The following is an 18650-nucleotide window of genomic DNA, read 5'->3' as shown; positions in this document are numbered from 1 at the left end:
TGTAGTGGTCCCCTCCCCTCACCAGCTGCACTACAGCGCCCAGCCTCCCTGACCTGATGCCTGCACACACCTATAATACACTGATGGGTGAAGTGGTCCCCTCCCCTCACCAGCTGCACTACAGCCCCCAGCCTCCCTGACCTGATGCCTGCACACACCTATAATACACTGATGGGTGTAGTGGTGCCCTCCCCTCACCAGCTGCACTACAGCCCCCAGCCTCCCTGACCTGATGCCTGCACACACCTATAATACACTGATGGGTGTAGTGGTGCCCTCCCCTCACCAGCTGCACTACAGCCCCCAGCCTCCCTGACCTGATGCCTGCACACACCTATAATACACTGATGGGTGTAGTGGTCCCCTCCCCTCACCAGCTGCACTACAGCCCCCAGCCTCCCTGACCTGATGCCTGCACACCTATAATACACTGATGGGTGTAGTGGTCCCCTCCCCCTCACCAGCTGCCACTACAGCCCCCAGCCTCCCTGACCTGATGGCTGCACACCTATAATACACTGATGGGTGTAGTGGTCCCCTCCCCCTCACCAGCTGCCACTACAGCCCCCAGCCTCCCTGACCTGATGGCTGCACACCTATAATACACTGATGGGTGTAGTGGTGCCCTCCCCTCACTAGCTACACTACAGCCCCCAGCCTCCCTGACCTGATGGCTGCACACACCTATAATACACTGATGGGTGAAGTGGTCCCCTCCCCTCACCAGCCGCACTACAGCCCCCAGCCTCTCTGACCTGATGCCTGCACACACCTATAATACACTGATGGGTGTAGTGGTGCCCTCCCCTCACCAGCTGCACTACAGCCCCCAGCCTCCCTGACCTGATGGCTGCACACCTATAATACACTGATGGGTGTAGTGGTCCCCTCCCCTCACCAGCTGCACTACAGACCCCAGTCTCCCTGACCTGATGCCTGCACACACCTATAATACAATGATGGGTGTAGTGGTCCCCTCCCCTCACCAGCTGCACTACAGCCCCCAGCCTCCCTGACCTGATGGCTGCACACACCTATAATACACTGATGGGTGAAGTGGTCCCCTCCCCTCACCAGCCGCACTACAGCCCCCAGCCTCTCTGACCTGATGCCTGCACACACCTATAATACACTGATGGGTGTAGTGGTGCCCTCCCCTCACCAGCTGCACTACAGCCCCCAGCCTCCCTGACCTGATGGCTGCACACCTATAATACACTGATGGGTGTAGTGGTCCCCTCCCCTCACCAGCTGCACTACAGACCCCAGTCTCCCTGACCTGATGCCTGCACACACCTATAATACAATGATGGGTGTAGTGGTCCCCTCCCCTCACCAGCTGCACTACAGCCCCCAGCCTCCCTGACCTGATGCCTGCACACACCTATAATACACTGATGGGTGTAGTGGTGCCCTCCCCTCACCAGCTGCACTACAGCCCCCAGCCTCCCTGACCTGATGCCTGCACACACCTATAATACACTGATGGGTGTAGTGGTGCCCTCCCCTCACCAGCTGCACTACAGCCCCCAGCCTCCCTGACCTGATGCCTGCACACACCTATAATACACTGATGGGTGTAGTGGTCCCCTCCCCTCACCAGCTGCACTACAGCCCCCAGCCTCCCTGACCTGATGCCTGCACACCTATAATACACTGATGGGTGTAGTGGTCCCCTCCCCCTCACCAGCTGCCACTACAGCCCCCAGCCTCCCTGACCTGATGGCTGCACACCTATAATACACTGATGGGTGTAGTGGTCCCCTCCCCCTCACCAGCTGCCACTACAGCCCCCAGCCTCCCTGACCTGATGGCTGCACACCTATAATACACTGATGGGTGTAGTGGTGCCCTCCCCTCACTAGCTACACTACAGCCCCCAGCCTCCCTGACCTGATGGCTGCACACACCTATAATACACTGATGGGTGAAGTGGTCCCCTCCCCTCACCAGCCGCACTACAGCCCCCAGCCTCTCTGACCTGATGCCTGCACACACCTATAATACACTGATGGGTGTAGTGGTGCCCTCCCCTCACCAGCTGCACTACAGCCCCCAGCCTCCCTGACCTGATGGCTGCACACCTATAATACACTGATGGGTGTAGTGGTCCCCTCCCCTCACCAGCTGCACTACAGACCCCAGTCTCCCTGACCTGATGCCTGCACACACCTATAATACAATGATGGGTGTAGTGGTCCCCTCCCCTCACCAGCTGCACTACAGCCCCCAGCCTCCCTGACCTGATGCCTGCACACACCTATAATACACTGATGGGTGTAGTGGTGCCCTCCCCTCACCAGCTGCACTACAGCCCCCAGCCTCCCTGACCTGATGCCTGCACACACCTATAATACACTGATGGGTGTAGTGGTCCCCTCCCCTCACCAGCTGCACTACAGCCCCCAGCCTCCCTGACCTGATGCCTGCACACCTATAATACAGTGATGGGTGTAGTGGTCCCCTCCCCCTCACCAGCTGCACTACAGCCCCCAACCTCCCTGACCTGATGCCTGCACACCTATAATACACTGATGGGTGTAGTGGTCCCCTCCCCTCACCAGCTGCCACAGCAGCCCCCAGCCTCCCTGACCTGATGCCTGCACACACCTATAATACACTGATGGGTGTAGTGGTCCCCTCCCCATCGCCAGCTGCACTACAGCCCCCAGCCTCCCTGACCTGATGGCTGCACACCTATAATACACTGATGGGTGTAGTGGTGCCCTCCCCTCACCAGCTGCACTACAGCCCCCAGCCTCCCTGACCTGATGCCTGCACACACCTATAATACACTGATGGGTGTAGTGGTCCCCTCCCCTCACCAGCTGCACTACAGACCCCAGCCTCCCTGACCTGATGCCTGCACACCTATAATACACTGATGGGTGTAGTGGTCCCTCCCCTCACCAGCTGCAACTACAGCGCCCAGCCTCCCTGACCTGATGCCTGCACACCTATAATACACAGATGGGTGTAGTGGTCCCCCTCCCCAGCTGCACTACAGCCCCCAGCCTTCCTGACCTGAGGCTGCACACCTATAATACACTGATGGGTGTAGTGGTCCGCTCCCCTCACCAGCTGGCACTACAGCCCCCAGCCTCCCTGACCTGATGCCTGCACACACCTATAATACACTGATGGGTGTAGTGGTCCCCTCACCAGCTGCCACTACAACCCCTCTGACCTGATGCCTGCACACACCTATAATACACTGATGGGTGTAGTGGTCCCCTCCCCTCACCAGCTGCCACTACAACCCCCAGCCCCCCTGACCTGATGCCTGCACACACCTATAATACACTGATGGGTGTAGTGGTCACCTCCCCTCACCAGCTGCACTACAGACCCCAGTCTCCCTGACCTGATGCCTGCACACCTATAATACACTGATGGGTGTAGTGGTCCCCCTCACCAGCTGCACTACAGCCCCCAGCCTCCCTGACCTGATGCCTGCACACCTATAATACACTGAGGGGTGTAGTGGTCCCCTCCCCTCACTAGCTGCCACTACAGCCCCCAGTCTCCCTGACCTGATGGCTGCACACCTATAATACACTGATGGGTGTAGTGGTCCCCTCCCCTCACCAGCTGCCACTACAACCCCCAGCCCCCCTGACCTGATGCCTGCACACGCCTATAATACACTGATGGGTGTAGTGGTCCTCTCCCCTCGCCAGCTGCCACTACAGCCCCCAGCCTCCCTGACCTGATGCCTGCACACACCTATAATACACTGAAGGGTGTAGTGGTCCCCTCCCCTCACCAGCTGCACTACAGCCCCCAGCCTCCCTGACCTGATGCCTGCACACACCTATAATACACTGATGGGTGTAGTGGTGCCCTCCCCTCACCAGCTGCCACTACAGCCCCCAGCCTCCCTGACCTGATGGCTGCACACCTATAATACAATGATGGGTGTAGTGGTCCCCTCCCCTCACCCGCTGCACTAAAGCCCCCAGCCTCCCTGACGCCTGCACACCTATAATACACTGATGGGTGCAGTGGTCCCCTCCCCTCACCAGCTGCACTACAGCCCCCAGCCTCTCTGTCCTGATGCCTGCACACACCTATAATACACTGATGGTTGTAGTGGTGCCCTCCCCTCACCAGCTGCACTACAGCCCCCAGCCTCCCTGACCTGATGGCTGCACACACCTATAATACACTGATGGGTGTAGTGGTCCCCTCCCCTCACCAGCTGGGACTACAGCCCCCAGCCTCCCTGACCTGATGCCTGCACACACCTATAATACACTGATGGGTGTAGTGGTCCCCTCCCCTCACCAGCTGCACTACAGCCCCCAGCCTCCCTGACCTGATGCCTGCACACCTATAATACACTGATGGGTGTAGTGGTCCCCTCCCCCTCACCAGCTGCACTACAGCCCCCAGCCTCCCTGACCTGATGCCTACACACCTATAATACACTGATGGGTGTAGTGGTCCCCTCCCCTCACCAGCTGCCACAACAGCCCCCAGCCTCCCTGACCTGATGCCTGCACACACCTATAATACACTGATGGGTGTAGTGGTCCCCTCCCCCTCGCCAGCTGCACTACAACCCCCAGCCTCCCTGACCTGATGGCTGCACACCTATAATACACTGATGGGTGTAGTGGTCCCCTCCCCTCACCAGCTGACACTACAGCCCCCAGTCTCCCTGACCTGATGGCTGCACACCTATAATACACTGATGGGTGTAGTGGTCCCCTCCCCTCACCAGCTGCCACTACAGCCCCCAGCCTCCCTGACCTGATGCCTGCACACCTATAATACACTGATGGGTGTAGTGGTCCCCTCACCAGCTGCCACTACAGCCCCCAGTCTCCCTGACCTGATGGCTGCACACCTATAATAAACTGATGGGTGTAGTGGTCCCCTCCCCTCACCAGCTGCACTACAGCGCCCAGCCTCCCTGACCTGATGCCTGCACACACCTATAATACACTGATGGGTGAAGTGGTCCCCTCCCCTCACCAGCTGCACTACAGCCCCCAGCCTCCCTGACCTGATGCCTGCACACACCTATAATACACTGATGGGTGTAGTGGTGCCCTCCCCTCACCAGCTGCACTACAGCCCCCAGCCTCCCTGACCTGATGCCTGCACACACCTATAATACACTGATGGGTGTAGTGGTGCCCTCCCCTCACCAGCTGCACTACAGCCCCCAGCCTCCCTGACCTGATGCCTGCACACACCTATAATACACTGATGGGTGTAGTGGTCCCCTCCCCTCACCAGCTGCACTACAGCCCCCAGCCTCCCTGACCTGATGCCTGCACACCTATAATACACTGATGGGTGTAGTGGTCCCCTCCCCCTCACCAGCTGCACTACAGCCCCAACCTCCCTGACCTGATGCCTGCACACCTATAATACACTGATGGGTGTAGTGGTCCCCTCCCCCTCGCCAGCTGCACTACAGCCCCCAGCCTCCCTGACCTGATGGCTGCACACCTATAATACACTGATGGGTGTAGTGGTCCCCTCCCCTCACCAGCTGACACTACAGCCCCCAGCCTCCCTGACCTGATGGCTGCACACCTATAATACACTGATGGGTGTAGTGGTCCCCTCCCCTCACCAGCTGCACTACAGCCCGCCCCCAGCCTCCCTGACCTGATGCCTGCACACACCTATAATACACTGATGGGTGTAGTGGTCCGCTCCCCTCACCAGCTGGCACTACAGCCCCCAGCCTCCCTGACCTGATGCCTGCACACACCTATAATACACTGATGGGTGTAGTGGTGCCCTCCCCTCACCAGCTGCACTACAGCCCCCAGCCTCCCTGACCTGATGCCTGCACACACCTATAATACACTGATGGGTGTAGTGGTCCCCTCCCCTCACCAGCTGCACTACAGACCCCAGCCTCCCTGACCTGATGCCTGCACACCTATAATACACTGATGGGTGTAGTGGTCCCTCCCCTCTCCAGCTGCAACTACAGCGCCCAGCCTCACTGACCTGATGCCTGCACACCTATAATACACTGATGGGTGTAGTGGTCCCCCTCCCCAGCTGCACTACAGCCCCCAGCCTCCCTGACCTGATGCCTGCACACCTATAATACACTGATGGGTGTAGTGGTCCCCCTCCCCAGCTGCACTACAGCCCCCAGCCTCCCTGACCCGATGGCTGCACACCTATAATACACTGATGGGTGTAGTGGTCCCCTCCCCTCACTAGCTGCCACTACAGCCCCCAGCCTCCCTGACCTGATGGCTGCACACCTATAATACACTGATGGGTGTAGTGGTCCCCTCCCCTCACCAGCTGCCACTACAACCCCCCTGACCTGATGCCTGCACACACCTATAATACACTGATGGGTGTAGTGGTCCCCTCCCCTCACCAGCTGCCACTACAACCCCCAGCCCCCCTGACCTGATGCCTGCACACACCTATAATACACTGATGGGTGTAGTGGTCACCTCCCCTCACCAGCTGCACTACAGACCCCAGTCTCCCTGACCTGATGCCTGCACACCTATAATACACTGATGGGTGTAGTGGTCCCCCTCCCCAGCTGCACTACAGCCCCCAGCCTCCCTGACCTAATGGGTGCACACCTATAATACACTGATGGGTGTAGTGGTCCCCTCCCCTCACTAGCTGCCACTACAGCCCCCAGTCTCCCTGACCTGATGCCTGCACACCTATAATACACTGATGGGTGTAGTGGTCCCCTCCCCTCACCAGCTGCACTACAGACCCCAGTCTCCCTGACCTGATGCCTGCACACCTATAATACACTGATGGGTGTAGTGGTCCCCCTCCCCAGCTGCACTACAGCCCCCAGCCTCCCTGACCTGATGGCTGCACACCTATAATACACTGATGGGTGTAGTGGTCCTCTCCCCTCGCCAGCTGCCACTACAGCCCCCAGCCTCCCTGACCTGATGCCTGCACACACCTATAATACACTGATGGGTGTAGTGGTCCTCTCCCTCACTAGCTGCCACTACAGCCCCCAGCCTCCCTGACCTGATGCCTGCACACACCTATAATACACTGATGGGTGTAGTGGTCCTCTCCCCTCACCAGCTGCCACTACAGCCCCAGCCTCCCTGACCTGATGGCTGCACACACCTATAATACACTGATGGGTGTAGTGGTGCCCTCCCCTCACCAGCTGCCACTACAGCCCCCAGCCTCCCTGACCTGATGCCTGCACACACCTATAATACACTGATGGGTGTAGTGGTCCCCTCCCCTCACCAGCTGCACTACAGCCCCAGCCTCCCTGACCTGATGCCTGCACACACCTATAATACACTGATGGGTACACTGTGACCTGAGGAGTGTTACTCACGGCATGCTGGGCTCTGTTGTTCCACCTATAGTCACCTATACACTGAGAACACTGATCTTGGCGCCTGGTGTGCGCCTCTAATCCGTCCCCCGGAAACTTCGTCCCGCGCTACAGTTCCGCACGGATTGTTTTCAAAATCTTGGTGGGTTCGAGGGGTCTTAAGGCAACACACACTGATGGCAAATGCTAGGGGGACATACAGGACACCAGCTGAGTGTATGCACCTTATCTCTAGGTCCTTTGGTAATACATAGTACACGTTTTTGCAGCGACCTAGGGGAATTTGGGACAAGAATCCGATTTTAACCCCCCTGGGCCACTCCTAGCAATACACGTAAACCCTGCTGTACTTCAACGGAGAAAATCCCTCACAAAACATTCCTAAATTTGAAGTATTCTTCAAAATTGTCTCTTAAGAAGCCGCGGTGGCCATCTTTGTTAGGGGAACCAAGCGTCACTTCCGGCCCTGCGTTCCCTAGGTAACGGAGCAGCGGAGGAGCGAAAGGAGAAGCCCGAGTCGCTGACAATCTAATGTGAGTTATCGGGTGGAAGGGGTGAGGTCGTTCCTACATGCAGGGGGGCAATGGTCTGTGACTCGTGGTACACAGTCCTCTGTGCTCCCCCAGGACCAGCAGGCAGGGCCACAGTGAGAGGTTTGTAGAACTACAAGTCCCAGTACGCCTTGCCTCGCAATAGCTGTGTCCTGAAGGCCAATGACAGGTTGAGGGTCACAGGGGGGCTTATCTCTGCCCTGCAGCCATAGCCCCAGTGTCATACATGAGAAATGGCCGCTATAATCAATATATTCCCTATTTTTCTGATAGGTTTCATACAGGATCAGTGTTTCTCAGAGCGGATTGTTTACCTGTTGGGCCAGACAGTCAGATCTGCCTGTCTGGGGCTATTCCGAGTCAGATCTGCCCGTCTGGGGCTATTACTAGTCAGATCTGCCCGTCTGGGGCTATTACTAGTCAGATCTGCCCGTCTGGGGCTATTACTAGTCAGATCTGCCCGTCTGGGGCTATTACTAGTCAGATCTGCCCGTCTGGGGCTATTACAAGTCAGATCTGCCCGTCTGGGGCTATAACGCACAGGGTGATTTTGCTCGTGGCGCGCTGATAGTCTTATTGGGAGCTGCGGTACCTTGTGGCGGCATATACCGTATTTGCCGGCGTATAAGACGACTGGGCGTATAAGACGACCCCCCAACATTTCCACTCAAAATATAGAGTTTATTATGTACTCGCCATATAAGACTACCCCCTCTTCCGCACACCTTCCACACACCAAATAAAACGTAAAAGAACATCAGATTTGATTTGATTTCTCAGGAACACAGGCAGGCAGCCCACAACCCAGAGGAACTCTGGCAACACACTGTAGAAGACTAGAAGAAAAACAGCGGGCGCCACCTCCTCGTGTATAACCTTTTAATAGTTCCGTAAAACAGAGATAAAAATGATACTCACAAACATAGGAGTCACTGCTGAATGTGACAGGCGGTTAGGCAGGGAGGACAGCGGCAGCACTGACATGTCTCTTATAAGAGATTTGGAGTAGCAAGGTATGCATAAGAAGGGGGGGCAGGTGTCACCCGCCGAGGGGTGACACCAAAATGTCGGCTCCTGCTCAGTGACATGAGTCGGGTGCTGCACTGTAACAATACGTGCAGCACCTGGCTCCTGTCCCTGTGTAGGAGCCGGCACTGCATTCGAGAGAGACTTCACACAGCTTCACCCGCCGGCAGCGCCGTACACTCACCGTGAGATAGAGGCACTTCACGGGAGGAGTGGGGGGGGGGGGGGGCAGCCAACATCTTCTTAACCCCCTGGATTGCTGAAAACGGGGGTCCGCCCGCGAGGCCACGCCCCCTTATGCTAGGCCACGCCCCTGTTTCGCGACTTCCCGCACCAGGGGCAGTGACGCCAGGCGTATAAGACGACCCCCGGCGTATAAGACGACCCCCCGCTTGGAGGCATGTTTTTCAGGGGGAAAAAGTTGTCTTATACGCCGGCAAATGCGGTAAATAAGGGATAATAATAATAATAATAAGGCGTACACTAGAACGATATGTCTGAGGCTGAAGTCGGAGACGATTTCCCTTGAACTCTCTCGGGAGCTTCCCGGGACTGATTCCATACGATTTGGTACATTTTGCATGCAATATATCGTATGCGATCCCAGCCATGCCTGCGGGAACCGACATATCACGAGTGCAGCACTAACGATCTAGGGGAGCCGATCCGACCCTCACGGGAACGCGCATCGGATCAGAAACACCTCCAAGATTCCCAATTTCACCCGATATATCGTCCCGAATGCCCGAAATTGGATAAAATCGGGCATTATTGTTCTAGTGTATGGGGCCCTTAAGATTATAGAATTATCACTATGGGTTGGCCAAACTGCAGATCCCAGTTGAAAAGATTGTTTGGAAATATTATTATCCAAAATGTTCGGTGTCCGATACCTGGAAACCATTGTCCCAGCGGTATGTACCCACAGATTGACCGATCATTTTCTGCACATACTTACTATATCTAGTTTTATCATATTTAATACTATATGGTTATTTGGTTGGCTCCATAAATTAAGACTGGTCGTAATTCTGACCAGAGATGACCACCTGCTGATTCTTTTTTCCTGTGTCCCTTTCAAAAGTTCTTAGGTACACACTGATCAGTATATCGGTAGGGCATCGGTGGGTGTTTGCACTCAATGGACGGGATGTAATTCTGCCTAAGTGTGGCGGCCGTGCGGGATGCCGAACTCGTTTTTTTTTTAAAGGGGCATATCACTTACAAGGCAAAACCATGCCTTCCAAATGATTGCCCCTTTAAAAAAAAAACGTCCGAGTACGGCCGGCATCCCGCACGGCCGCCAAACTCAGACGTCATTATAGCCCACCCGATATGTCTGTGAACGACGTAGTTACATAGAAACATAGAATGTGACGGCAGATAAGAAGCACTGGTCCCTTTTTGTCTTTTGGTAACCTTAACCCTATTTAAGTCTCAGGGCCTAATTCAGACTTGATCGCTGCTGTGCGTTTTCGCACAGCGGGCGATCAGGTCTGAACTGCGCATGCGCAGGTGCCGCAGTGCGCCGGCGCATGCTAGAGATGTGATGGCCATCTCAGCCCAGCGATTGCCCCTGCCTGATTGACAGACAGAGGCGTTCGGTTGGCCGGCGGCTTTGGCCTGCCGTTTTGGGGGCGCAGTCCGGGCAACGCAGGCGTGCCCGGACCGTGCGGGGCCCAGTGGCTGCGTGACATCACACGCAGCAGCTTCCACCCGGAGAGCAACGGGTAGCTCCCTGCCAGTGCGCAGGTAGGAGCTACTCTTTAGGTACAAAAGCATCGCCGCTGTGCGTTGCTTTTATACCTGTGCGGGGGGTGGGGCGGCAGAGCCAGACATGCGGGGCGGACTAGCCCTGTGCTGGGCGTCCCCCCGCCTGTCAGGGTGGCTGATCGTAGCTGTGCACAGCTACAATCAGGTCTGAATTAGCCCCTTAGTTCTTTGTAAGGATAATCATATGTCTGTCCCCTGCATGTTTACATTGCTCTACTATCTTAGCCTTTACCACCTCTGATGGGAGGCTATTCCTCTCATCCACTACCCTTTCTGTGAAGTCATTTTTCCTCAGATTATCCCGGAACCTACATTACCTTCCTCCAGTGTCAGTGTATGTCCTCGTGTTCTAGTATTTCTCTACCTGTGAAGAATGTTTCCCCCCTGTACCTTGGTAAAACCCTTGTTACATGTGAAAGTCTTCATCATGTCCCCCCTTTCCCTTCTATGCTACAAGCTATACATATTAAGATTTCTCTTACGTCCTAGAGGATGCTGGGGACTCCGTAAGGGTTAGTGGTCCAGGACCAATTCAAATTATTCATGGTCAATATAATAGGCGAAACCAGTGCTGGTGGCTGCCAGTCATAAAATATGTGGCCAAACAGAAGCAAATCTTGTCCCTCACCACACAACTGACCCTAAGGATGACATATAAACGCCATCTACTTAATGTAATATTTCTTTCTAAATTTCTCAATAAGAAATTTTTATCCTAGGGGTGCCGTGAAAAAAATCTGATTTTCTAGGGCGCCGTGATTCAAAAAAGTTTGGAAACCACTGGTCTAGTGTGTACCCAGCAGTAATAAGCCCCAAATACTTGTAGCACGGTACACAAGCAAATTATCCCCAAGTTCTTTCCAGGATGTCTCCCAGCACCAGCAGGATTGTATGATGCTTATAGTAACATGCAGAAGTCCATATCTGCAAAGTGCATCTTGTCGGTCTGTGTTCTGTTGTGTTATCTGTATGCAGGGCAGAGACTATTAGGGCACAGTAGATCTGCTCACTGGAATTGTACATTTCAGGAGGAACACATGGGGTTAACCATTGACCACCGACTGTTAGCATCGCAATCATTGATAGCGACTAGTTTCACCATTGATGGGAGGCTGCTGATGATGAACATCAGTGGCGGAGCACTGGTGGTTAGAGCTGGCCATGGTCTGCGCATGCATGGGTTCTGTCTGCGCGTGTGCAAATTTAACCGATCAAATGGTTACTAGTTGATAGCGTAAACCCATAAACCATTGATGGCTCTAAACTATCAACTCAACCCTAACTGTAGTGGACCAAGACAGACAGGTACTGTATATAGTGTCCAAGCTAGGCTGTTTTAAAGGGCAAAATGCCCCCCTGCCCCTTTTGCGGTGCCCTGCTAAAACAGCCTGCCCGATACCGCTGTGTGAATAGATACTGGCATCTATTCACATTCAAGGAAGAGCTTGGGGGTAGCCCAGCACCTCCGTAGGTGCTTGGCACACCCCCACGAGGGACACGTCCCAACCAATTACGTTGATGGGGACCGGGCCACACCCAATAGTGACGACAGTGGGGCTGTGCCCCCTCCCATGCTGGCCATGCCCCCTTTACGTGTGCACGTGAGCCTTCGGCTCAGCGCACAATGTGTCCCCGAAGCACCGGCTCCCTGCCCCCAAAAAAATACTAGGAGGAAAACTACTGTATGTACAGTAAGTTTACTGGTAGGAAGATAAGGTTAAACCCTACAGTGAGTGTATATATATATATATATATATATATATATATATATGAACAGAAAGTATGAGCGCAAACAAACGGTAATATACTTTCTTAAATATGTGTATACATATATATATAAACACACATAGAAAGTCCAGTAGAACTGAAATGTCCACAGAATTAAATGAGAAGCAATGTTCCTTAGGTTCACTGACAACCAATATCGTTTGGAAAGGAAAATTTGTCAGTGTGCACTTCTGGAGCTTCCAGCTGTCGCCTCCCCAATGTTACCCGATCCCGAACGGGTGATAGTCCTGACAAAAAATTGAAGAAACAGGGAGCGCCAATAGTGCATTAAAAGAGTACAATGGTTTTTATTTTTAAAAAATCCAGATCGGTCACAAGTAAAAAACCCGTACCATAAAAGGCGGTCAAACCACCGCTTGTATAACCAGCATAAGATTTTACCCCACTGTGCGAAGCAGTATTCTCAATTTCAAATCCACGACGTCAGACCACGCCCATACGCGTTTCGTCATTCGACTTCGTCAGTAGGCTTGGTCTGATTTATGAAAGGGTGGAGCAGATAAGAAGCAGGATGAACAGTGTCACTGAGCCAGCCGGCAGGAGAGGGGAGACCAGTGCTATAGGTGGGAGTATATCGGTAGACAGGAGAACAGGAGCCAGCCAGTACTGCTAGCTTTGGGGGCAGAGCAGATGAGTCAGGGCTACAATTCCCTGATCTACACTACTGATCTCCTGTACGGGATTATTAGAGGCGGAGCCAGACCCTTTTAGCCATTGTTTTGCTTTAATCGTGGTTGGCCCCTCCCCTGGGACCAGCCATCAGAGTGGAGCTCCTTTCAGGCTGGCTCCTGTTCTCCTGTCTACCGATATACTCCCACCTATAGCACTGGTCTCCCCTCTCCTGCCGGCTGGCTCAGTGACACTGTTCATCCTGCTTCTTATCTGCTCCACCCTTTCATAAATCAGACCAAGCCTACTGACGAAGTCGAATGACGAAACGCGTATGGGCGTGGTCTGACGTCGTGGATTTGAAATTGAGAATACTGCTTCGCACAGTGGGGTAAAATCTTATGCTGGTTATACAAGCGGTGGTTTGACCGCCTTTTATGGTACGGGTTTTTTACTTGTGACCGATCTGGATTTTTTAAAAATAAAAACCATTGTACTCTTTTAATGCACTATTGGCGCTCCCTGTTTCTTCAATTTTTTGTCAGCACATATATATATATATATATGTATATGTGTGTGTGTATATATATATATATATATATATATATATATATATGCTATGTATAACCTGGTATAGGGTGTAATAGATGTATTATGGTCAAGTCATGTTGGGGTGTAGTGTCCTATGTCTGTATAGAGTGTAATAGATGTAGTATGGTCATGGCCAGTGGTCAGGTCATGTTGGGGGTGTAGTGTCCTATGTCTGTATAGGGTGTAATAGATGTAGTATGGTCATGGCCAGTGGTCAGGTCATGTTGGGGGTGTAGTGTCCTATGTCTGTATAGGGTGTAATAGATGTAGTATGGTCATGGCCAGTGGTCAGGACATGTTGAGGGTGTAGTGTCCTATGTCTGTATAGAGTGTAATAGATGTATTATGGTCATGGTCAGTGGTCAGGTCATGTTAGGGGTGTAGTGTCCTATGTCTGTATTAGGGGGTAATAGATGTATTATGGTCATGGTCAGTGGTCAGGTGATGTTGGGGGTATAGTGTCCTATGTCTGTATTAGGGGGTAATAGATGTATTATGGTCATGGCCAGTGGTCAGGTCATGTTGAGGGTGTAGTGTCCTATGTCTGTATAGAGTGTAATGGGTTCACTACGGCTGGCCGGCGGTCGGGCTCCCGGCGACCAGCATACCGACGCCGGGAGCCCGACCGCCGGCTTACCGACAGTGTGGCGAGCGCAAATGAGCCCCTTGCGGGCTCGCTGCGCTCGCCACGCTACGGGCACAGTGGCGCGCTACGTGCGCCACACTATTTTATTCTCCCTCTATGGGGGTCGTGGACCCCCACGAGGGAAAATAAGTGTCGGTATGCCGGCTGTCGGGCTCCCGGCGCCGGTATACTGAGCGCCGGGAGCCCGACCGCCGGCATACAGAAGACCACCCAGTGTAATAGATATATTATGGTCATGGTCAGTGGTCAGGTCATGTTGGGGGTGTAGTGTCCTATGTCTGTATAGGGTGTAATAGATGTATTATGGTCATGGCCAGTGATCAGGTCATGTTGGAGGTGTAGTGTCCTATGTCTGTATAGGGTGTAATAGATGTATTATGGTCATGGCCAGTGGTCAGGTCATGTTGGGGTGTAATGTCCTATGTCTGTATAGGGTGTAATAGATGTATTATGGTCATGGTCAGTGGTCAGGTCATGTTGGGGGTGTAGTGTCCTATGTCTGTATAGGGTGTAATAGATGTATTATGGTCATGGCCAGTGGTCAGGTCATGTTGGGGTGTAATGTCCTATGTCTGTATAGGGTGTAATAGATGTATTATGGTCACGTCCAGGGGTCAGGTCATGTTGGGGTGCAGTGTCCTATGTCTGTATACACTGTAATAGATGTATTATGGTCAGGTCATGTTGGGGGTGTAGTGTCCTATGTCTGTATAGAGTGTAATAGATGCATTATGGCCAGTGGTCAGGTCATGTTGGGGGTATAGTGTCCTATGTCTGTATAGGGTGTAATAGATGTATTATGATCACGGCCAGTGGTCAGGTCATGTTGGGGGTGTAGTGTCCTATGTCTGTATAGGGTGTAATAGATGTATTATGGTCATGGTCAGTGGTCAGATCGTGTTGGGGGTGTAGTGTCCTATGTCTGTATAGAATGTAATAGATGTATTATGGTCATGGCCAGTGGTCAGGTCATGTTGGGGTGTAATGTCCTATGTCTGTCTTGGGTGTAATAGATGTATTATGGTCATGGTCAGTGGTCAGGTCATGTTGGGGGTGTAGTGTCCTATGTCTTTATAGGGTGTAATAGATGTAGTATGGTCATGGCCAGTAGTCAGGTCATGTTGGGGGTGTAGTGTCCTATGTCTGTATAGGGTGTAATAGATGTATTATGGTCATGGCCAGTGGTCAGGTCATGTTGGGGGTGTAGTGTCCTATGTCTGTATAGGGTGTAATAGATGTATTATGGTCATGTCCAGGGGTCAGGTCATGTTGGGGTGCAGTGTCCTATGTCTGTATACACTGTAATAGATGTATTATGGTCAGGTCATGTTGGGGGTGTAGTGTCCTATGTCTGTATAGAGTGTAATAGATGCATTATGGCCAGTGGTCAGGTCATGTTGGGGGTGTAGTGTCCTATGTCTGTATAGGGTGTAATAGATGTATTATGATCACGGCCTGTGGTCAGGTCATGTTGGGGGTGTAGTGTCCTATGTCTGTATAGGGTGTAATACATGTATTATGGTCATGGCCAGTGGTCAGGTCATGTTGGGGTGCAGTGTCCTATGTCTGTATAGGGTGTAATAGATGTATTATGGTCATGGTCAGTGGTCAGGTCATGTTGGGGGTGTAGTGTCCTATGTCTGTATAGGGTGTAATAGATGTATTATGGTCATGTTGGGGGTGTAGTGTCCTATGTCTGTATAGGGTGTAATAGATGTATTATGGTCATGTTGGGGGTGTAGTGTCCTATGTCTGTATAGGGTGTAATAGATGTATTATGGTCACGGCCAGTGGTCAGGTCATGTTGGGGGTATAGTGTCCTATGTCTGTATAGGGTGTAATAGATGTATTATGGTCATGGTCAGTGGTCAGGGCATGTTGGGGGTGTAATGTCCTATGTCTGTATAGGGTGTAATAGATGTATTATGGTCATGGCCAGTGGTCAGGTCATGTTGCGGGTGTAGTGTCCTATGTCTGTATAGGGTGTAATAGATGTATTATGATCACGGCCAGTGGTCAGGTGATGTTGGGGGTGTAGTGTCTTATGTCTGTATAGGGTGTAATAGATGTATTATTGTCATGGCCAGTGGTCAGGTCATGTTGGGGGTGTAGTGTCCTATGTCTGTATAGGGTGTAATAGATGTATTATGGTCATGGTCAGTGGTCAGGTCATGTTGGGGGTGTAGTGTCCTATGTCTGTATAGGGTGTAATAGATGTAGTATGGTCATGGCCAGTAGTCAGGTCATGTTGGGGGTGTAGTGTCCTATGTCTGTATAGGGTGTAATAGATGTATTATGGTCATGGTCAGTGGTCAGGTCATGTTGGGGGTGTAGTGTCCTATGTCTGTATAGGGTGTAATAGATGTAGTATGGTCATGGCCAGTAGTCAGGTCATGTTGGGGGTGTAGTGTCCTATGTCTGTATAGGGTGTAATAGATGTATTATGGTCATGGCCAGTGGTCAGGTCATGTTGGGGTGTAATGTCCTATGTCTGTATAGGGTGTAATAGATGTATTATGGTCACGGCCAGTGGTCAGGTTATGTTGGGGGTATAGTGTCCTATGTCTGTATAGGGTGTAATAGATGTATTATGGTCATGGCCAGTAGTCAGGTCATGTTGGGGGTGTAGTGTCCTATGTCTGTATAGGGTGTAATAGATGTATTATGGTCATGGTCAGTGGTCAGGTCATGTAGGGGGTGTAGTGTCCTATGTCTGTATAGGGTGTAATAGATGTATTATGGTCATGGCCAGTGGTCAGGTCATGTTGGGGTGTAGTGTCCTATGTCTGTATAGGGTGTAATAGATGTATTATGGTCATGTCAGTGGTCAGGTCATGTTGGGGGTGTAGTGTCCTATGTCTGTATAGGGTGTAATAGATGTATTTCTCTGACGTCCTAAGTGGATGCTGGGGACTCCGTCAGGACCATGGGGATTAGCGGCTCCGCAGGAGACAGGGCACAAAAGTAAAAGCTTTAGGACTAGGTGGTGTGCACTGGCTCCTCCCCCTATGACCCTCCTCCAAGCCTCAGTTAGGTTTTTGTGCCCGGCCGAGAAGGGTGCAATCTAGGTAGCTCTCCTGAGCTGCTTAGAATAAAAGTATAGACTTAGGTTTTTTTATTTTCAGTGAGTCCTGCTGGCAACAGGCTCACTGCATCGAGGGACTAAGGGGAGAAGAAGCGAACTCACCTGCGTGCAGAGTGGATTGGGCTTCTTGGCTACTGGACATTAGCTCCAGAGGGACGATCACAGGCCCAGCCATGGATGGGTCCCGGAGCCGCGCCGCCGGCCCCCTTACAGAGCCAGAAGAGTGAAGAGGTCCAGAAATCGGCGGCAGAAGGCAACTTGTCTTCAAGAAAGGTAGCGCACAGCACTGCAGCTGTGCGCCATTGCTCTCAGCACACTTCACACTCCGGTCACTGAGGGTGCAGGGCGCTGGGGGGGGGCGCCCTGAGACGCAATGAAAACACTATTTATGGTAAAAAATACATCACATATAGCTCCTGGGCTATATGGATGTATTTAACCCCTGCCATTTTACCTCATAAAAAGCGGGAGAAAGGCCGCCGTGAAGGGGGCGGAGCCTATCTCCTCAGCACACAAGCGCCATTTTCCCTCACAGCTCCGCTGGAAGGACGTCTCCCTGACTCTCCCCTGCAGTCCTGCACTACAGAAACAGGGTAAAAAAGAGAGGGGGGGGCACTAACTTGGCATATAAAAACATATATAGCAGCTATAAGGGAGAAACACTTATTTATAAGGTTGTCCCTATACATATATAGCGCTCTGGTGTGTGCTGGCAAACTCTCCCTCTGTCTCCCCAAAGGGCTAGTGGGGTCCTGTCCTCTATCAGAGCATTCCCTGTGTGTGTGCTGTGTGTCGGTACGCGTGTGTCGGCATGTATGAGGAGGAAAATGGTGTGGAGGCGGAGCATTTGCCTGTATTAGTGATGTCACCCCCTAGGGAGTCGACACCTGACTGGATGGTCTTATTTAAGGAATTACGTGATTGTGTCAGCACTTTACAAAAAACTGTTGACGACATGAGACAGCCGGCAAGTCAGTTAGTGCCTGTCCAGGCGTCTCAAACACCGTCAGGGGCTCTAAAGCGCCCATTACCTCAGTCGGTCGACACAGACACGGACACTGACTCCAGTGTCGACGGTGAAGAAACAAACGTATTTTCCAGTAGGGCCACACGTTACATGATCACGGCAATGAAGGAGGCTTTGCATATTTCTGATACTACAAGTACCACAAAAAAGGGTATTATGTGGGGTGTGAAAAAACTACCCGTAGTTTTTCCTGAATCAGAAGAATTAAATGAAGTGTGTGATGATGCGTG

At 52.4% G+C, this 18650-nt stretch overlaps 2 protein-coding genes across 6 annotated transcripts in view; one reads left to right on the top strand and one right to left on the bottom strand.

Moving 5' to 3' along the window:
• The window catches only part of ITGB3BP (integrin subunit beta 3 binding protein), a 71285-nt gene extending 63821 nt beyond the window's left edge, over positions 1–7464 (bottom strand). For 2 of the 3 annotated variants that reach the window (XM_063939196.1, XM_063939197.1), the window contains exon 1: positions 7325–7464. In XM_063939196.1, coding sequence (XP_063795266.1) covers positions 7325–7329 — 5 coding nt within the window. In that variant the 5' untranslated portion in view covers positions 7330–7464. The remainder of the gene's footprint in view (positions 1–7324) is intronic. The other variant, XM_063939195.1, reaches the window with a different exon arrangement.
• A 32-nt stretch (positions 7465–7496) lies between these two features.
• The window catches only part of PGM1 (phosphoglucomutase 1), a 304177-nt gene continuing 293023 nt past the window's right edge, over positions 7497–18650 (top strand). The window contains exon 1 of one of the 3 annotated variants that reach the window (XM_063939190.1): positions 7497–7857. Coding sequence is in view for 1 of the 3 variants with exons in the window: in XM_063939189.1 (XP_063795259.1) it covers positions 7856–7857 (2 nt within the window). In the remaining 2 variants the exon portion in view is untranslated. Of the gene's footprint in view, positions 7858–7877; positions 7978–18650 lie in introns of those variants that run through there. The other 2 variants (XM_063939189.1, XM_063939191.1) reach the window with 2 other exon arrangements.

Source organism: Pseudophryne corroboree, chromosome 9 (genome assembly GCF_028390025.1).
Source record: "Pseudophryne corroboree isolate aPseCor3 chromosome 9, aPseCor3.hap2, whole genome shotgun sequence".
Lineage (NCBI taxonomy): Eukaryota > Metazoa > Chordata > Amphibia > Anura > Myobatrachidae > Pseudophryne > Pseudophryne corroboree.
Note: the sequence above shows the minus strand (reverse complement) of the source record. Positions and strands in the feature narration are given on the sequence as shown.